Source organism: Myiozetetes cayanensis, unplaced genomic scaffold (assembly GCF_022539395.1).
Source record: "Myiozetetes cayanensis isolate MyiCay16 unplaced genomic scaffold, myiCay2020 scf3, whole genome shotgun sequence".
In the NCBI taxonomy this organism is placed as follows: Eukaryota; Metazoa; Chordata; class Aves; order Passeriformes; family Tyrannidae; genus Myiozetetes; species Myiozetetes cayanensis.
The window spans coordinates 50,840,195-50,861,068 of record NW_026087521.1 but is presented as its reverse complement, the minus strand read 5'-3'; the positions used below and the strand labels follow the sequence as shown (position 1 = coordinate 50,861,068).

Genomic DNA, 20,874 nt, shown 5'->3' with positions numbered 1-20,874 from the left:
TGTTGCAGCTGGAGAGCAGGAGCCCAAATGCCATTAATCCTTGCGATTTCTTGAGAAAAGTGGAGAAATAGGGCTGCAATGAAAGAGAAAACTGTTGAACAGGGTGAGACTGCCAAAAGGCCTCCTGCAAGGTCCATTTACTAAAAGATATTAAGGTTATTAAGCCCAAGCTCAGATGGCATTGGTGGGTCACTACCCATCTTCCCTCTTGCATTTTAGAACTGTTTTCTGTCTCCTCTAGGAGGCCAGCCTTCTATTTCCAAGCACAATTTGTTTTCCGTCCCTACAGAGCCCCTCCAAGATGCCATTTGCGTCTCTGAGGGTCACATTCACCTCCCTCCTGTCTCCCTAACTGGTAATGGTCCTGCCATTGCAAAATGAGTGATGGGAAGCCCTGAGCATAGCACTTGACTCCCAGAAGCAGAGGCTGCAAGCCAGGCTCAGAGCCAGCCATTTGCTGCTTTTGGTGGCCATTAAAGCCTGTGGCAGTGGCTGCTTGAGTGGCAGGACTGGCTGCAATCACGAGAAGACCGTCAGAGGAATGGTAACTCTGGAGACTCCCAAGGAGGCAAGGTCTGGAGGAATGTCTCAACCTTATCCTGGGTACCAGCATGGGTTATTGTGCCCTGTCACACATGCTGCCTTTGATAGTTCACAAACTCGCTCAGTCATTTGGAGAAACAAAGGTTGTTACTGTTCTCCAGGAGCACAGCTGAGGTGTGCTCCCCCCTCTCTGCCTGCACCTTGCTCCCGCAGAGCAAGTAAATTCCCTTTCTTACAGGGACACAGCCTGGAATCACAGAGGGAACTCCATTCCCTGTGGGTCCATGGGCAAAGAAGCCACCAGGCAACAGGGTTCTGAAGGCAATGGGGCGCTAGGGCCAGTATCCCATCAGGGCAGCACAAGTTTTGGGGGTGCTGGGTGTGTCACCGCCTGGTGCAGCTGCGTGTCAGCAGAGGAGCTGACTGGGTTGGGAAACACTAAAGAGAGTGGGGATGTTGCTTCATTGTCTCAAGGCATAGTTCAAGCTTACAACACCCACGGTGTCACCAGAGGACTGGCGCTCTGAGGGCAGCTGGGATGGCGATGGTCATGTGCTGCTCTGCTGGTGCTCTCACCCTCCTCCATGCAAGGCAGAAGGTTGAACACTCGTTCAGTGTAGGCATGGGGAGTCCACATTGGGCAGTGGGCACAGAGAGTGACTCTGTGGAGGGGCTGGGGCAGTTTGGTGTGGGTGGAGGAGTTCACAACGCGCACGTACAGCTGCTGGCAAGGGGCCCAGGAGCTGGCAGCCAGCCTGAGGGGGAAAAGAATGGAGAGAAGCACCAAAATAAGCACAACCCAAGGGGGCCAGGCTGTGGAGGGGGCACTTATGGAGGCCCTTGGCTGCAGGGCAGCAAGGAGGGGAGCAAGGAAGGTCTATCATTGAGCAGCCTGATCCAAGAGATCCCATTTGTCATACATTAGGGGGTTGCCACGTGGAGCTGCTCCAATTTTGATCCATACTTGAGAGTTTTGGAGACTAGGCTCCTCAGCACACCTGCCCAGAGGTGACAGAGCTCTGTTGTGCTGAGTGAAGTATTTCTGTGGATTAACGACCCAAGGAGGAAGCAGGAAGCCGGGAGGAAGGTTCAAAGATTGATTTTCATTCTGGCAGCAAGTTAAGGGTGGGGAATATGAATGCTGCCTCTGAGGTCCTGGGATGCCCAGTATATGAACTGATGATCTGGAAAAAAAGATGAGCATTATACCAAACATTTTTGAAGAATGACTCAAAGCTATTGACCCTTGAGGAGATCAGAAGGGACTGAGTAAAATGCAAGTGTGGCAAACGGGCAGCACCACACATTTGCCAAGGTTTAACTGGGCACGTGCAAAGTCAGAAAACGAACTGGGTATAAGAATTACAAAGCTCCAGATGTTCTCCAGCAACTCAAGAAAGAATCTGGATGCCACACAAACCCTGATTCTGTGAGTAGCTGCAGGTTAAAAAAAAAAAAAAAGAAAGCACACATAAAATATTAGCATGCAGAAGGAAGAAGGGGAGAATAATATGGAAAATATGATAATGCTATTATGCAAATCACTAGCACGGCCTCTCTGGGAATACTGTCTGCAGCTCAAGTAAGCCTTTCTCAGAAAGGGCTGATTAAGGGCACGGCCAATTTTCGCTCACAAAGGGAGATCAAAACGATTGGGGTTGTTCACCTCGGGAAGGAAATGAACAAGAGCAGACTGGCACAGAGGGAGCCAGTGCAGAGCTTCTGGTTTTATCTTCCCGCTCAGTTCCGTCACTGTCGTATCTGGCGTATTTGCACCCAGACAAAGGAGGGGTAAAGGCTCCGCTCTCCTCACCTGGCAGCCCTCGCCCAGCCCTGCCCGGCGCCAAGCCCTGCCCAGCGCCCAGCCCTGCCCATCGGGCAGGGCTGGGCGCTGGGCAGGGCTGGGCGCCGGGCAGGGCTGGGCGCCGGTGCCGCCCGCCCTCGGTTCCCTCCCCGCCGCCAGGGGGAGGCAGCGCCGCGCAGCACGGGCGGCCCGGCCCCCGCGGGGCTTCGGGCTGCGATTGGCGCTGCGCGGGGGCCGCGGCCCCGGGAAGCGGAAGGCTTGGCCGCGGCGCCCTCCGTTAGAGAGGCGGTCCCGGCCCTTCCCGGGGCCCGGCACGGCGGCGGGCGGCGGTCGGTGCGTCCCCCGGCGGGAAGGGAAGAGCTGATTGGGACCGTCCCCCTCCGCCGCAGGTCGCCCGCCCGCGCCGCACGGTTGCCCCGATGGCCGCGTGGTCCCGCGGGGCGGTGCTGGCGCTGTACCGGGCCCTGCTGCGCCGCGGCCGCGCCCTGCGCTACACCGACCGCGACTTCTACCTGGCGGCCGTCCGCCGGGAGTTCCGCCGAAACCAGGGGCTGCGGCGCCCGGAGGACAAGGAGAGGCAGCTGGAGAAAGGGCAGGCGTTCCTGCGGAGCGGGCTCGGCGGCCTGGTTTAGAGACTCCCCTGTAGCAGCTCCCACTGCTGACCCCGCTTCCTTTTGCTTCCCCCTTCCTTTCAAAACAACCTCGCCGAGCAGAAGAGATGCTTAGCGTTCACTGCACGCTGCTGTCCTGAAGAAGTCTGGAAGGTGCTTCCACGGGTGCACCGGGAGGGCTCTCCTGTCCTCTTCACAAATGCATTAGGTCACAGGTAGGTCATTTGCAATGGTGTCACTGTGTTCTTCATGCTGCTGTTACAGCGAGCTTTGTGGAGGTGCGTTATCTTTTCTGCCTGGGGATCACGAGTGACTGTATTCCTGGTTCATCCAGGCAGGAACATTCCTCCTGAGACTGTAGCTTGGAGTTATGAAAGGGGCAGTTTTAAACCAGCCAAGTCAGGCAAGCAGGCAGGCTGAGAACCTTTGGAACTGACTCAGACCTCAAGTCATGTTGGAAGAGCTTCCTGGTGTTTTCACGTAGGTTCACTGGGAATCCACCTACAGGTGCAGTAGTGCCAAGGTGGGTTTTACAGAGTCAGTTAGGCTGGAAAAGACCTCTGAGACCATGAAGTCCAACCCGTGACTGCACACCACTACATCAACTAGACCATGGCACTCAGTGCCACATCCAGTCCTTCCTTAAACACCTCCAGGGATGGTGAGCCTGCCGCCTCCCTGGGCAGCCCATTCCATATGTCTGATCACCCTTCCTGATCACCCAGAAATTTATCCTGATGTCCAGCCTGAACCTTGCTTGCTGCAGCTTGAGGCTGTGTTGGCCAGAGAGACTCCTTAAATTTCAATCTCAAGGTTAGGTGAAAGGGGATTCAAAGAACACAAAGGTACACATGTAAGAAAATATTAGTGTTAATGTTACACATTACTTGTCTGAGAGTCAAACCCACCAGCCTTAATGGCAGGAATAAATGTCCCATGAAAGCAAGGGAGTTGTTCCCTTTATGGTGCGTTATGGTCTCCGCTGTTGTTTCTTGGGTGTTTTCGAAGTATCTGGGATCAGCCATTGCCCAGAAATCAATCTGAGACCACCTGTCAGCTCTTAGGAAGATTCTGATTTGTTGCAGACAAGCAGGTGACCATCCCTGTATCTCCCTGTGTGTGGGCAAAATTTCACTCAGAAAATTAGAAAACAAATTGGCCATGCCTTGCTTGAGAAGCCCAAACTAGAAGGAAAATATCTGAATGGTCATAGAGTTCTGCATAATATGCAGGATTATATTACAGAATATTGCAAAAGTGAGCCCTACTTGCTTTTATTAAACCCGCTTCAATGATTAGAAACCCCAGATCAAATTTGGATGTTTTCCTTCAGGTGATGAATGTTGCTGGAAGCAAAGAAATGCTGTCATTGCCGAGCTTGGTCACTACTGTCCTGGCGTGGCTGGGAACAAGCAGCTCCTTGGGGGAACATAATTAAAGAGGGTGCGGGGTTAGGTGGTCCCTTCCTGTGGCTCTGTGCGGAGACCCCAAGAGCCGTGGGTGTGAGGTGGGGGAGAAAAGAGCGAACTGTCAGGGTTGCATGTTTTGACCCCTCTGTTTAATGTTCCTGCTCCCTGCAGGTAAGATGGCAGGCGCTGGGCAGCGCAAAGGGAAAAAGGATGACAACGGGATCGGCACGGCCATCGACTTCGTGCTGTCCAACGCCCGGCTGGTGCTGGGCGTGGGCGGAGCAGCCATGCTGGGCATCGCCACACTGGCCGTCAAGCGGGTGAGCGGGCAGGGCAGGGCAGGGCAGCGCGCTGGGGACGGAGCACAGGGCACTGCGAGGAAGGAGTGGGGAATGCAAAGACATGGTACTGGGTAAAGTGCAAGCGTTGGGCCCTTAGAGACTCAAAACTATTCCTGGTGATGTTGGTTTAGATGTACGACCGGGCAATCAGTGCTCCCAGCAGCCCCACTCGCTTGAGCCAGTCGGGAAAGAGAAGCTGGGAAGAGCCAAACTGGCTGGGCTCCTCCTCGCGCTTGCTGACCCAGGACATGAAGACCAGCCTCAGCCGCTCCCTGCAGACTCTTCCCACTGATCCTTCAGCTGCTGAAGCAGGTAAGGAGTACAGTCATACTCCTGTGGTACAGAACCATCCAGGCCCGTAAATCCTGTATTTGTTTAAAGGAATACAGGAAAGAAAATACTCTGTCTGTCCCAGGATTTTGACACTTTTCTTTTAAGCAGCTCCTCTGGTAACTTCCAAGAATGAGAAGTCACACTAGGAACTAGTGAATAATAATCATCTATTTGCATTCTTCATTTCTCTCGTGACTTTGTGTTGTTAAGCTTTGCTCTCTCTCTGGTTTTTAATTTTTCAATCTGAATACTTTTCTGTGCAACCTTTCCTGATAAAAAGCCATTCCATTCCTTTCAAGCTCTTTGTTGCCTTTCTTTGGGTTATTCCAGTTTGTTTGTTTCTTTTTAAGGGGGAAATACTCCCACTGTGAATGTACTAGCAATTTATAAGAGCATTTCCTATATTATTTCTACCATTTTCCAAATAATTTTTGTAATAGCATTTTCCTGTTTACTGCTGCTCATCACTGAGTTGGTCTTCATCAGGCTATAGAAAGTGTCCTGCAGTCTCCTTTCTGAGTGGGATAATAAGAAATTTAGAGTCCAGCAGTGTTTGTTATATATTTGGTTGGTTTTACTTTCTATCCCTGGTCACTTCAAGAGATTTACACTTGGAGATTTAAACTAAAAATCAGAATCTAGCTTTTAGCTTAATTTTCAGATTCTCTGTGAGCAAGTCAGCTTCGGGATAGCAACAGATTTTCTGCTGAGGACACATTAAATAAGTGTTAAATGAGGCCTAGAAAATTTCATTGGAGTCCCCAAAGATAAGCATTGAAAAATAAAAACATTGATGGTGATGTCTTGCATTCTTAAATTAAAAGTAAAGTAAAATTCCTCATGGAAAAATAATTTTTTTCATGAACAGGCAATGAAATTCATTTCCCTATGGTTTTGTGGGCTGTTTCCTTTTCACAGGAAAGCTCAGATCTGTCCAACAGGACCCAGTGGGACAAGAGGCAGCAGCTGCTGAGGTTGGGCGAGATGGGTCTGTGTTCAGCTTGGTCAGCATTCCACATGTGATGTGTGGCCAAACACCCACTGCCAAACGAATCTGCAACAGCTGGTTGTCTTAATGGGGCCACTGACTTGGGGGTTTTCTTCTGCACCCTTTAAGTACCACAGCCCTTCCAAAAACCTCTTAGATCTGCAACTCCTCCTTAACTCTCATGATTAACTTCTGAAACTCTTGGTCCATACTAATAGAAATCTACAAGACAGATGGGAAGCATTGTCTTATTTCTCTGGGAAACTAGTCAGAAGAAAAGGGTCTTAGAACCTCTGTGCGGGTCGGACGTTGCTTAATAACGCAGACGGCAGCGTAAAGCCTCGTGTAGCTGTACTCTGCCTCAGAGTGGGCTCTTGGTTCTTCAGTCAGTGAAGGTTTGAGGGGGGTTTTCACTGGAGCTATGATTGCCTGAGCTAGGATGGCCCCGAGATCTGTCAGCTCATCATCCTGATAACTGCTGATCAGACTCCCAACAAATATTTAATTTCCAGGTGGCACGATCTTCTCTGATCTGATACCTTATCAGGACTGGCTTTTGCGGGTAATTTGTAATAGTCTCTTACAGTGTTAAAAACTCAATGAGATCGTGATGGTTGTTCAGGAGTGTTTTGTCCACTGGTCTGGCATCATATTAAAAGCTTCTGAACTGGTAGCAGCACTGAATTTTTTATGAAATTGAGCTGAGATACTGCCCACATGGCCATTAAAATTACTTCCTTGTACACAATATTAGTCTTATTCTGGTTAAATTCTAAATCTAGTGATTTGTTTTATCTGTTTTGATGCTTGTAGTACTAGCTTTTGATGTTTCTCAGCACCTCCCTTTTGACTGGTACCTGTGTAAAGCATGCAAAATGTCTTCTGAGAGCTTTTTGAGGCCTAGGAGGCTGCACTTCCACGCTGCAGATTTCCCTCTGCGGATCGCTTCACGGTGAAATACTGCAGATGATCAACAGTTTTCCTTCTGTCTTACAGACTTCTTTCAACCTACAAAGCCCAAGCCATCTGCCAGGAGGAGTCAAGTGGAGCTGAAAAAGGCCCGGCTTCGTCTGTCTCTGCAAGAAAAGCTCTTCGCCTATTACCGGAGGAAGGTGGCTATCCCAGCGGATGAGCAAGCCCGGGCCAAGCAGGCAGCCGTGGATATCTGTGCAGAGCTGCGCAGCTTCCTCCGTGCCAAGCTGCCAGACATGCCCCTGCGGGACATGTACCTCAGTGGCAGCCTCTACGATGACCTGCAGGTAATTCCTGGGCCCTGTGCTGGGTCCTTATTCAGAAGGCTGACTAAGCAGGAGCGTTTCAGGCTTCCCAGTTGGCAGTGCTGGCTCAGCATAGCATTTCTCAGTAATAAGGCCCCAGAATAAGGTCGCCTTTCCCGCTGTGGAGCCGGGCGTTGATTTCTGCGGTGTTGTTTGAACCAGCATGACCAGGCTGCTCTGGTGTTGTCTGCAAAGCCTTTGCTCTTTGCTGGTTTTGCTGTTTTATTTCTCACCACTTCTTTCCTTGTCTTCTACCTATCCTTTTAGCTGTGTTTTTCTTCCTGTTTCTCTGGTAGATCTCTGTTTTCTCTCTGTCCCTTCTGTATCTGCCCAAATACATGATATTCCCTTAGAACTCCTCTGTTATCATGTAGTTCTTCCCTAATCTTTTTTTTTTTTTTTAAATGCATGACAGACTGTACTGGCCAGCAGTCCCTCCTGCAATGTCTCCCTGATGGCAAGATGCCTGTAGCTATAGTGAGTGATTTAGAGGCACACTTCCTTGTATGAGTCAGAGCTCTGGAATGGAGTGTCAAGTGGCCAGTGAAACTTAAATCTGGGATCTTAATCACACTGGTGAAAAGGGATCTTTAATGACCTTTTTCCAAACAATGTGGCACACCAGGTGAGGGCAGTGTACCTAGTTGTAGCATGGCATCATTAAACCATGACAACCTAAGCTTGCCTAGAAACTTAATGCCTTCTGTTTTAAATTGTCATGTAGCGTTGCTGTGCCCTAGGCCAGCTGCATCTCACATCCAAGGAGCTGACTTAGGCAGCATATGAGGCAAAATGATTCATCTTAATGCAGTCCAAGTCAGGTTTTTAAATAGTACATACCACGTAAGCACTAGCTTGGGTTATATTATTATATTATCCCACTGATAGTCCAAAATAGTCCTTCAGAATGCCTTTTAACAAAGGGAGGATGTGAATCCCACACAGAGAGGAGAATGAGACAGCCGAATCCTTATTGGGTAGCCTTCAGACAGAAGGCTACCAAAACACGGTGTATAAAATGAGTGTGGAGAGAGAAAGCTTGTTCTTACCGACTTTTCTGTCTTGTGAAAGGTAGTGACAGCTGACCACATCCAGCTCATTGTGCCTCTGATGCTGGAGCAGAACCTGTGGTCGTGTATCCCTGGGGAGGACACCATCATGAACATTCCTGGCTTCTACTTGGTGCGTCGAGAAAACCCAGAGTACTTTCCCCGTGGGAGCAGCTACTGGGACCGCTGTGTGGTAGGAGGTTACCTTTCCCCCAAAACTGTAGCAGACACCTTTGAGAAAGTTGTAGCTGGCTCCATCAACTGGCCAGCAATTGGGAGTCTCTTGGACTATGTGATCCGTCCAGCAGCTCCCCCAGCAGATTTGACACTGGAAGTTCAATATGATCCAGATCGTCATCTTTTCATTGACTTTCTACCATCCCTGACGCTGGGTGACATCGTCCTTGTTGCCAAACCTCACCGATTGGCCCAGAATGACAATTTGTGGCGACTGAGCCTGCGGCCAGCAGAAACGGCTCGCCTCCGGGCCCTGGACCAGGGGGATTCTGGTTGCCGTTGCTTGTGCCTGAAGATCTTCAAAGCAGTATGCAAGTTAAACCCAGCTCTGGGTCACCTCACTGCCAGCCAGCTCACCAATGTCATCCTGCACCTATCCCAGGAGGAGTCTGACTGGTCCCAGGACATGCTGGCTGATCGCTTCTTGCAGGCACTGAAGGGGTTGATCCGCTACTTGGAGGCAGGTGTCCTCCCCAGTGCTCTGAACCCCAAGGTGAACTTGTTTTCAGAGCTCACCCCTGAAGAAGTGGATGAGTTGGGCTACACCCTCTACAGCTCTCTGTCAGAGCCAGAGGTCTTGCTGCAGACGTAATGGGGCCTTACCTAGGGAAGTGTTGATAGGGTTTAGCCAATGCAGACTTTGATTACTGCAAATTATGTCTCCTCCACTTCTCCCTATCTTCCTTTCTCTCCACCGCTCCCTCCTTTTGGTTCATTAGTAATTCCTGCTGTGGAGTTGGTGCTCCCACTGAATTTCTTGGTGCTACTGGTCCATTTCCACCATCTCTGCCCCAACAGGTACCCATTGGCTAGGAAAAAGGCTAAAACTGCAGCTATAAGATCCTCACGTAAATTCTGCTGAAGTGTCTACCAAAAAATAAACCAAACTATGCACTTCTTTCTTCTGTAGTACACTTACTGCAGCGAGTCCATTTTGGTCTGAAGAAGGTGGAACTGGGCTGGTAAATCCAATGACAATTTTAGCAGTCTTGCATTGAGGTCATTCAATTTCCTCCAGTGTGACTTTGCCCCATCTTTCTTTTTCTCTGCTATCCCACACTGCCTCACTTTCCTTTCTTTTTTGTCCCTTTGACCCAGTTATGCAGGGCAGACTGAGTGAGATGTTTGGATAGGGTTGTGTTTTGTATTTCTGAGTGGATAATAATTAAACTGGCAGTATTTAGGGCTGTAGAGCTTGGAACAGAATTCCCACAGCTCCTGCTCCTAGCGAGCCTTCTCATCCTTTGCAAGGTGGGTTCAGGATTAAGGGCCAAGGCTTGTCCAGTCTGCTGCAACACAACCTCCAGTATGGGCAATTCTCATCAAAGCTGTCATAGGGGAGGAAGAAACCTTTGTGGTCTGGCTGTGTGATGAGGCCAAAGGAGCAGGACTTGCCATTCCTGCCTAGCCTGATCTGCTGGTAATGGCCTCGGGAGTGGAGAACAAGGCAGCTCCTTAGTTGTCTCTGACGTAGAGGAAGAGAGGGTGGGTTTTGGCAGAGAGGTGGGAGAGACACATGGGAATGGGGATTGGGTTTTTTCATCTTTTCCTCAGGAGCTTGTGGCTGTTCTGGTTTACAGGAGGTGGAAACAAGACTGCATGCCTCAAAGGGCTTTGTGATAAGCACACACAAGCCAGATTCTCACCAGCCGTAAGTCTGTGAAGGTGATAGAACTGAACTGATGTCATCAGCAAGGTTTTGTCCCTTACACTGGTACTAGGGTATATATACAGAGCTGGCACTTAGAGATGTATTAGCTTTGCCCTCTGCTCTGTGTGTGTTTTAGACTCCTCCCCAGAACAGTGGCTGTCCATCCCCTTCCTCATTCCCATGTGCTGACTTACCAGTGCTCCCAATTCACAAATACTCTTAGAAAGCTGGTGAGGGCACACCTTCTGCCCACTCCTGTTTATGGCTGCTGTCAGGCCGTAGACTCTGTATACTCTGCTTTAAGCCATCCGGCCTGCTGTCTGCAAAAAGGGGGAGAGAGGGTGTCCCCCCGAGTCTGGGGCCCTGTGTGTGTCTCAAAAGACCAGCATAGCTATTGTTACAGAAACATACTTGCCTTTTCCCAACTTTATCAGCTTTTTTCCCCCCTTGCTGTCCAGCCTCCTTAGCCAATGGAGAGGGCTACTGCAACATTAGGGCTTGGAGGGAGCAGGAATCCCTTTATCCTTTTCTCCTCCCTTCTTCTCAGGACTTCCCCCCTTCTATGACAGAGAAGTTTCAAGGTGAATTTCAGGAGCTGAACCACAGAGGGAAGTCTTTTGCCCTTGTTGTTTTATTTTTTTTTTTTTAGAGGCAGTGCTGGTGAGAGGAGGGAGGGAGCATCTTTCTCGGACAATCCGTCCATTTTAGCCAATGTGTGAGATACTATTCTGTAAACAGTGATAACACAACATTGCATTTTAAATTATTTAATCCTTAGGGTACTGGTATTTTCTAGACTGCCAGATGTGTACTTTGAAGTTTGTGTGTGTATATAAAGTCTATAGTCTATCAAAGGTTAACAGAAATTCCATTTGTATGACTATGTGTTTTGTAAGTTTTGCAGCAGTCAGTGTTGGTCAACTGTTGATTGCTCTTCACTCTGGTTCCCAGATTTTTTCCCTCTTCCTTTCCTTGCCCTCCACTGCCTTTCTGATGTCAGCCTTCCTACCCTAAAAGCAGACAGATGAGACTTGGAGCTTATAGGCTATTGGGGGAAATTCCCCTTTTTTAATTACTTGAAGGTCGACAAAAATATTAAAATATCTGGGTTGTCAGGAGTTCCCCCAAAGTTCATTTCTTCAGCATGATGTCACTGCTCACTTGGTGCTGATTCCATAACCATAGTCTTCACACAGAATTGAGCAGCAGTGTGGTTGGAAATGATCAAAACTCTAGATAAAAAAAAAAAAAGTCAGATATAAACAGGAGGACACCATGTCTGAGCTGGCTTGAGAACAGTTCTCACATACATATCTGTACATAGAACTTTTTACATGAAAGCTATTACTTCTTCCTGGCAACCTAATGAATTAATATTTTATGGCCATTTTTTGCTGCTATTGAGCTCAATTTGTGTATCAAATCGAGACTGAAGCTGCCTTTTTGCCTTTTCTGTAGACTCTACTCAACTTCACTTGAATTCAATTACTTCCATCATTCTTCCCTTCATTTTGCCCTCCTCTGAGCTATCCACAAGCCTGTTCTCAGGAGGCAAACGCTCCCTTCCCCACACGCAGCCACCACAGCAGGCAAGAGCTGCCTTGGCAGTGACAGTCTCAACAAAGGCCAAAGACGTGATGGGTCACAGGGACACTGCAACTAGGAATCTTTTAAAAGCAGGGTCAGGCAGTAAGGGGCGGGGCAGAACATGTAGGGTAAGAATGCAGGAAATTTACAGTAATGCTGTACCCAGCCTGTGGGTCAAACAGAATGTTGCAGAGTCTAACTGGCACCTTTCAGTATTAATGCAGTGCATGTGTTTATGTACAGCCTGGGGGGACTGTCTTATCTATAAGTAGGCTCCTTCCTAGTCAAATCTGTAGCACAGAGCAGGAGAACCTAAAGCTGAATGTAAAAAGGGCAGCTCCAGGCCACCTTCCTGGCAGAGTGGCTCAGAGACAGACTGATTGTAAGAGACTCAGGGCATGTGTTGGGCTGGTTGCTGCCTGGGCTCCAAGAATGTCTTGGTGTGTTCTGCTATAGCTTAGCTCACACAAGCTTCCTGTGAGATTGTCGTCTTATTCCCTGTAACCACAGGATGAGGACCAACTTGCTCAGCTGTGGGGTTTCACTGTTGCTGAGCTCCACTGCTAATCCTTCAAGTCAAATGGATTTATTTTCCCCTGTTTAAAAGCAATTATGGAAACAGGAGGCTGCTTTCTGCCCTTCTGGAGAGGTACCATCAGGGCCCTCACTCTTAGTGTGTGGGCAACTTGCAGTGAGAAATGAAGAGATGATGCCCCATCTCTCCCAGGCCTGGAGGCTGTGGATTTGCAAAGGGGAAAGTTCAAGTGCATGGTCTCTGACAGAGTGTGTGGAATTCTGAAATAAAATGACTTTCCACAGTAACCTGATTGTCTCTGGTGTGTTTATAAACAAAGGAGCATCTCTCTCTGCTTTCATCTCTGCGCATCACCTTCATGCTGATATGATTCTGCACCTCACCGGTGCTTGGGGACTGACATGCCCCTTGCCAATTCACTTGCTTTCCCTTTGCAGCTCTGGGCATTCAGCGCTTTGCAGCTTGTCCTGAGGGAGCAATCAGCTCGGTACTGCAGCATCCTGGCTCCTGGCAGCGTTCGCACCAGTCACAAGATGATGTGCAATTACGGCGCTGCGCCTCCCATCCTTTCCCTGATAGCCCGCGTGCCCAGGCAGGCACCTGCTTTTCATGTGGCTGCCCAGACTTCAGAGGCTTCCGTGCCTCTGTAATATTAAACTTTCCTGTGCAGACTCCCCCGCCCTTGTTGAAGTCACACCTTGTTTTTTATGTGCCAGTCCTCTGTCCTGCCAAGTGCACTCCTCTTTTATCCAGGCATCAGCCTTGAGGCAGTGAGGAAACCTCTTTGCCAGGGGCCTGTGTCTGGTGTATTGAAGCTCTTTGCAGTAAAACTCAGTGCCTGCTTGGGAAGGTGTGGCAGAAATGTTGGACATCAAATAAAGCATGAAGTGACGCTGCTTTTAATGGGTCCCAGGCTCCTTAATTCTGGGCAGATAAGCTACAGTGACAACATTGTCCTGTGAGACTTGTTTTAATGAGGACTCTAATTAAAATTTAACTACTCCGGAAGATATTTTATGATACAAAGGGAACCTACAGTTCTTTTTTTTCCTGATACCCCTTGCTTGTGTTGTTTTGTTTTTTTTTCTTTAATCTGTCCTGTTGTAGAAACAGATCAGGTGAGATCAAGCACATTTCATGCCATACAGTCTCTTACAGGAACATCTAAAATCAGCTGCCTGTGGAATCTGTGATAGGTATTAGCCCCTCAAGTCAAAGCCCCTGGAATGCCTAGAGCCTACAATACATGCCTAATATATGCAGCAGTTTGCATCTTTGCATACAAGCTGTCCTGGCATGAATAGGGAGGAAAGATCAAAAGATAAGTGTTTGATTGATGGAGAAGAGAAATAATTGAGGGGAGTGATGATGATTACTTCAAGTATGGAAAAAGTTGCCACAAAGAAGAAGAGCATAAACAGAACTCCAGGCTGCAAAGACTCGGAATCTCTTTTGTTCTTAGCCTAAGGAACAAAGGGTTGAGGAGGAAAGTGAATTTTGGAAAAAGCAAAATATTTTTCCTGCTTTGTTATATAAACACAGTCCTGTCCTGGATATTAATGAAGCTGAGCTTACATTTTACGTATTTATTTTTGCATCTCTTAATTTTAAAAATAAATAAATAAATTCCAGCCTGCCTATTTTGTAGCTAATCGTAAGCTGGGGAGGAAAGGATGACTGAACCTCAAATTTGAGATTATCCTGCTAAACTGTTGAACTGTATGATGAATGTCTCTCTTTTTTTTTCCTAAATACTTAATCGCATCCATGTCTTTTTAAGCTTTATTTTAAGATTTTAAACTCCAGAAAAGCTGCAGACAGCTGCTGTTTTTTAAATTTAGTCTCATGGAAAAAAAGAAGAGCCTCTCCTAAATGAGGAGTTTCTCTTTCAGATAAGATAAAATATGTTTGCCCGCTACCTGCACTAGGTATGATTCAGTGGCTCCAGCGTGGCTCACTGAATCTGGGACTGGATTTTGAAATGCTGGGCTTTGCCCACAGATGAAGCAAGCAAGAAATGGGAAATTCTCCCTCCTTTCAGTGAAACCCAGTATTGGCTTCCAGCCCTAGGAGAACTGCTGAAGTCTAGACACTTGGGGAGCTGTTTGAGGTATCTGGATTTTGTCTTCTTTATCCTTGTCAGGCTCAGTTATGATCTGAATTTATGATCTAAGGGATTCAAGAAATGTCCTCCCTCTCAGTTTTTTCTTTTTTTTTAGATACAACACCTTCTTAAAATAGCTGTCATTTAACAAGTGTGTCCCCTACACAGTCAGGGATAGCACAGTCTAAAATTTTTACTAGCATACTCTGAGAAGGAGAGCATTATTCACAAGTCACAGAGGCAGAAATGTGGTGGTGAGCAGGCTATTCATACCTTTACAGTATGTGATCCAATGGAATAATCTTGCAAATAGATAAGGCAAAAGAGGACGATGAGACCAAAGGCAGGGAATATCTGAAATCATTCTGTAGATAGAAAGCCTTCTTGTCATTTTACAAAGAGCAGGAGAGTGGGAGACAAACTTCTCATGATCTCAAGCTCTCCTAAGTCCTTACGCAGAATTCAGTTCTAAACAAAATCACATTAAACACACTAAAAGCCAGATTGATTTTTATTTTGCTTCCCCGGTTCAATTTCCCTGGCTCCTGTGGCTAAGTAGCTCTTTTGATCTGTCTATTAACACTCAGTGCTAAGCTTCTCAGGGGAAATATATACACATTCTTCATGAAAAGCCTTCTCCATACAAATAATGGGCAAAAGTTGCTTGCTTGTGTTTTTGGTTTTGTTTCAGATTTTATTTTTTTAGGTAACAGTTGCTTCAGTTCAGTGCAAGTCCACCCCTTCCCCTGCCTCTCACTGTGGTAGAATTGTCACTGTTCCACAGAAGCATGGGGTGATATAGTGCCCCATAAGACATCCCACTACAATGATCCCAGTTCTGTAAGACTCTCCTCTCCACTCAGCATTACAAAGGACAGGACTAACACACAACAGACATGAGGGCGTAGATTGCAAATGATGGACTGTGTAGGCTCTTTACCTGTCCCATGACAGACGTTACTTCAAAACCCATAATGCCCTGGCGGGCTCCTTACCCCCTTTGAAAGGCAAGAAGCAATCATTCCTGGAAGCAGTATGGCAGAAAGACATTTTTGCCTTCAAAGTCTTGAATTTATTTAGCACAGAGTATTGTTATGTATGGCCTTGGAGACAATAACTACTGCCACTTACCTGATAATATAATGTGAGTCACGTTCAGCTGCTGATTGTTTACAGCAGCAGTGATACACTGTCAGAGCGTCTGAGATACACTGAAGCAAAGGTAGTACAAGACACAGTAGTCCCACAGGCTGCAGAGCTGCCTCTCCCACGTTGCTTGTTAGAGAGCAGGCTGGCAGGGGCCCAGCTCTCTGGCATTCTCAGGGAGGGTGGTTTTTTCTGAAGTAAGAGTGCCAGTAAGGCACAGACTTCTTTTCCAAATCTCTGCCTGTGGTCATGAGAGAGACAGTAGAAAGCATCTAGTCCAGTGTCTTTTCTTGAACAATGGGCTAGTGTTTTGGGTTAGAAATATTTCTCCTCTCTCTTTTTTTTTTTTTTAATTATTTTTTAATATATATTTAATTTTGTAGTTTCTTTCTTATGTTAAAAAAAAATTAATAAAGTGTGATCTCCATCACTTTGCACTGCAAAGGAGGGTACTTGGTGTCACCAGCAGACTGGTGGCTTCCAAGCTTTGTGTCCTGGGACAGACCTACCCTTTTGTGGTCAGACAGAGCCTATCTGAGACCTGTGTTTCTGATAAGTGCATCCAAATCAGCCTCACCAAAACTCTGTGACTAAGGTGAATGGCTCAAACGTTACCTTCCTGAATAGCACCTGCATTGCCTCAGAGCCAGAGGAGATGTGTCCCATCGCTGCAATGCCAGGACAAGGCCTCAACAAAGTCCCACCCTGTGAGTGCCGAAAGAGCAGGCCAGCAGTACCAGCCCTTATCCAGCAGAGCTCATTTACTGTGGATGGTTCCTCAGACAGATCAGACAGATCTGGGGTTAGTCTCAAACCAGTTCTCTCAGTAGTCAAGCACAGAAACCTCCTCCTGTCATGGAGCTGCAAACCTCCCTCACCAAGCACCACAGTAACAGCAGTAAGAGGGCCAGTGGGTTAAGAAGCCACAGCACCTACTCAATATGATACTTTGGCTGCAAAGTCCCTTTGGGGACCATTATCCAGCTTGCCCATGGCCAGCTGCCATGTACTGCATCTGAGGATGCTCAACTGAGGCCACCCACAAACCCACGTATGAGTGCAGGGAGGAGAACAGTCTCAGAGTCTTCTGAAAGAATATTCCTTCTGCCAATGTTTGCCAAATCCTCTAACACAGAGAGCTTAGGAGGAAAAATTACATTCCTTCAGGAAAAAGCTATAAACTCAACGGTGTCACAACTGTGTCAAGATCCGCCATGAATTTGTCTCTCCCCCTTTGTAAACAAGTATATATTAAACCAGAACAAAGTCTTCTGGTAAATCACTGAGCAGCTGTTGCCTATGAAGAGTGGAAAATTATTACTGAATAATGGTTGCAGTGTTCATCCCCAGGGACTTTGGCAGCTACAGCCTCAACAGTGATTTATCCCCAAAAGAGTTTCAGAGCTTCATCTGAACTATCTAGTTTATCAAATTTCTTGCTGAAGCTGCCTGCCAGCATCAGAATAAAAGAGACCTCATGCACACCCCAAAGATCCCCAGAACTCTGTCTTACTTCACTGATAGAGTATACCCACTCACAGTCTCTCTTCCTGGCCTCATCAAAACACTCTGAAGTGACGTGAAGTTAAAAACAAATGCCCAGATGGGCCACACAGAGCATAGTCTGGTATTATCAGCCTTTGATTGTGTGGCTCCCCCTCACTGAACATAGAGGATGAAATAGCTCAAATAACTTTTACAGATGAAGCTGCCAGTTTAGAGGCCAGGTTCAGGAGTGCAACTGCCATTGGGCTGATACAAAAAGGAGTCCTCATGCTGTCAAGTCTAAGGGGCATTGACACAGTGAAAGAGAAACCCACTGAAGTGATGATGGGCTGTTAACTCACCCACTGGTGCCTGTGGCTGGCAGTCTCACAGTCCAAACCTGCTTGTCAGGCCTCAGCTCTTGCTAGCTTCACACTGCTAGAAAAGAATCATCGTGCATTGTCACTCTCCTCTTCATCCTTTTGCACAAAATGGCACAAGACACCTGACACATGTGACTCCAGCAGGTGTTGGTAACTTACAGATACATACATTCTGATATGCACTGAGCACACAGTTTGCAGGGATCTCACATCAACTACAGACCCATGAAGAACAATAGTTGCCATAAAATATGTTTCTATTCTTTTATTGCTTGGATAACTGGAAGGCTTTTGTGTCTGTGCTAAACTGAGCCCACATGTGCTAATACACAAGGGATTATTCTTGACCCCCAAATCCATTCATCATAATAACACAAGGCTGGACAATGAGAAAACCAAAAATATCCCCTGATGGTCTCAACAAAAGCCAGCATCCCCTCCTCCCCCTCCTTCACACATATTTTTTGCTAAACATAATTTTCAACCAGTTGTGGCTTTGCTCAGGAAATTCATGCTTGGGCAAGTTACAAGAAAAAACTCACCTCACTCTTACCAGATTTACACAATGTTTTTACTTGTGGCAGCTGGCCACAGCCTGGCTGATTCTGAGTAACTAAACCTCTGGAGAGACATATTTTGTGAGCTATTGGCATGTGTTTGGCATGCCCATGTTTGTTCAGTAAGAAAAATGTAGGTGGACAACCAGGATTGTTTCCGTATCTGTCTAAAATAATTGAACTGTAAGTTGCAAATGTAAATTGCAGATTTAATCCTCTTTTTTATTAGTCTCATTTCTAATGTCAGGGATATTTACATTACAGGATGGAAAGTGAGGGGGTGGGTGGGTAGGTAATGGATGATTTATTAGGGATTCCATTTGTTGTACTAGTCCAAAACAAAGGAGGCAGAGTATACGGATAACTTGTTTTCTGTTTGTATGTAATAAAAGATGGACGCTAATATCTCCCAGCCTGATCTTTAATCACATATATTTGCTTTTCAATCTAGTTTCAAAATGGAATGTCTATAAAGGAATCCCTAAAGAGCTTACAATGAGAATCTGGCAGGAAAGATCCTTCAGATATCTGTTTGTGCCACTTGAGGACAGAAGCAACTGAGCACTGCAAATTTGCCTGTGCCATAGAGGTTGTAGAGGTTGTAGGTAATTCTCCCTCAAAATGGCTCAAAATGCCTATCTGCTTTGCCTCATTCCTTCCTTGTTTCGCTCACCACTCCTGCCTCCCGGAAGGATTCCTGCTGGTCTCTGGAAATGCTTTGTTCATTGAAGTGTGGGAAAAGGCTTCCTGTCCCTTCTGATGAGAGGTTCAAAGGATTCAAGTTACCACTCACAAGAATTCCCCTTGGGGACTTGCACTCCCACTCACTCTCCTCCCCAACCACCCCAGCAGCACGCAGGGCCAGCAGGAAGCCCATCTGCCCCTTCTCTGGGGCACTGAGGCTCAGTGGGGGCCCAAAGCTGCCTGCCCAGTGCCACCATGGGGGTCACACACCCTCCTGATGCAGTGTCAGCCAGCCCTTCTCCCTGGCTGCAGCTTTCCCAGCATTCCAGGGAACAGCAAACTTCTCTGTTTCAGTTACTTTTGCTGGTTCCCCTCCTGGCCCCAGCAATACCCACTGCTCCCCACCTTCCTTGCTACCCCTGCTGCAGAGGCCTGTTCCCCTGCCACTGCCACTCCCTGAGAGCATCCTATGCAGACTGTGCAAGTGGATGTTACTATGGAAACATTTACGTCCTCCCGGTCTTTGCTGTACTTGCTAACAGCATTCAGAATGTTTGTCTCCTGTATACTTGCTGGTGGAGGAAGAAAGCCTCTTTTCCTTTGCAATGTTTACTTAAAAAAAAAAAAAAAAAGGAAAGAAATAATTTAAGAACATACATTGACCTTCCATCTTAATGGAGGAGGAAGAATGGAGGAGTATTAGTTTTCCACCTCCTGGTGATGCTGTTTGGCCGGAGGTGGCTCTCTGCCGTGCTGTATTTATCAGGGCAGTTCATCACCTCCCAGCCAGGTCTTTGGCCTCTCTCCTGCAGTGAGCTCTGCACGAGCAGCTCCTTTCCCCTGCAGCTGGCCCCCTGCTTCTGGGTCAGGATGGATCTCGCTTATCACAGGAGCTCTCCTTGCCGTGGTACGGTATCCAGGGCAGCAAAATAACATCCATGGTGCTGAAGCTGTCAACGTGACAGCAGGAGTTCACTCACCCTCACACAAATTGATCTTCCTTCAGACGCCACCTTTTTGTGCTGTAAATTAAATTTTCTTCAGAGCTGCCAGACTTCTCTCCTCTGTCTCTGAGCCACAAATATATTCTGTCATACTGGAATGGAACTCTTGTTAGATATTTTTGAGCTAGTAGTTCTCTGCTTCAAAAATACTTGTAATTTTTTTTTGTGCAGAAATTCACAATTTACCTCGGTCAAAAACTCTAGCCAGAGTGGAGACATCTCTGGCACAATATGTGCAAAAGCACAAACATAATTTGTAAAGGAATTGGGGATGTAGCTCATGAAATTATGTAACAACAGTAATTCTGCAGTCTTGCAGGAAAAATATGCTTTTCTCTAAATGTCTGGCTTCTTATTACTTGATTTCACTTTCTGGATTGGGCATTGTTACAAAGGATCTGTCTAGAACCAGTAATGCAGTCAAATTTCAACATTATTTCACACACAAAATAGAGCTAGGCAACAGGCAGATCTGGGCTAAGTACCTCATTGCATATTTTATTTTTGCTTACGTGATTCTTGCGCACACATACCCAGAGTCCTTTCAGAGAAATCTATAATTATCTTTTCATGATGAAGGATTGGGTGTGTATAGCAGTTCTGTTTATTTAGCTACGATTATGGTCATACAATCACCCTTTTCGCTTAAAGGAGGGGAAAACAGGCACAGGAGGGGATCTGAGAGTTCTCCCTTAGCCAGTGAGGGCACAGAGGTGCTGTCCACCGAGCTAATCACCCACCTGGCTTCTTTAAAAGCTGACGAATCCTCTCAATTTTGCTTTGAAGCAAGATCTGCCTCCTCTGTAGTGTATTTATCAGAGCAGTCATCTTAGATCAGTCGATTGCTACTGTGGTGGTTTTTTGAAAATTATATTTTTGAAAAATACAATTTTTCTTTGCCTCCTCCATTTTAATGAGTCATTACAAAATACGTGCTTGCTTCTACACACACACACTAACACACACACACAACTCAGAAAAAATAGAAAGAAAAAAAACCAAACCCCCCAAAACTCCCGCCCCACCCCCCCCAAATAAAATAGTAACAAACCAACATGAAGGGAAAACTGATTTTTTTTCGTTCATCAGCTAGCGTTCACTTTACAGATGTGGAGTGACATACTCTGTTTGTAGCAATGATGGTAA

At 46.9% G+C, this 20,874-nt stretch overlaps 3 protein-coding genes and 1 long non-coding RNA gene across 5 annotated transcripts in view; 2 read left to right on the top strand and 2 right to left on the bottom strand.

Moving 5' to 3' along the window:
• RPL3 (ribosomal protein L3) overlaps nucleotides 1-20,874 on the bottom strand; it is a 263,879-nt gene that overhangs the window by 95,762 nt on the left and 147,243 nt on the right. The window lies entirely within an intron of this gene.
• On the top strand, nucleotides 2,673-2,979 carry LOC126644628 (MIEF1 upstream open reading frame protein-like). Its single transcript, XM_050324183.1, has one exon. The coding sequence runs from the start codon at nucleotides 2,767-2,769 to the stop codon at nucleotides 2,977-2,979; it is 213 nt and encodes a 70-aa protein (XP_050180140.1). The 5' UTR covers nucleotides 2,673-2,766.
• LOC126644621 (mitochondrial dynamics protein MID51) lies at nucleotides 2,995-12,652 on the top strand. The gene is made up of 5 exons (XM_050324171.1): nucleotides 2,995-3,173; nucleotides 4,539-4,687; nucleotides 4,840-5,020; nucleotides 7,026-7,288; nucleotides 8,378-12,652. The coding sequence occupies exons 2-5, from the start codon at nucleotides 4,544-4,546 to the stop codon at nucleotides 9,182-9,184; spliced, it is 1,395 nt and encodes a 464-aa protein (XP_050180128.1). The 5' UTR covers nucleotides 2,995-3,173; nucleotides 4,539-4,543; the 3' UTR covers nucleotides 9,185-12,652.
• LOC126644629 (uncharacterized) lies at nucleotides 12,734-20,686 on the bottom strand. 2 transcript variants are annotated; one of them, XR_007629973.1, is made up of 4 exons: nucleotides 19,235-20,683; nucleotides 17,463-17,538; nucleotides 15,601-15,856; nucleotides 12,734-14,834 (listed from the first exon to the last, which is right to left on the bottom strand). It is a non-coding gene; the product is annotated as an uncharacterized LOC126644629 (long non-coding RNA). The 2 variants fall into 2 exon arrangements; XR_007629972.1 differs by lacking the exon at nucleotides 12,734-14,834 and having other exon boundaries at nucleotides 14,842-15,856; nucleotides 19,235-20,686.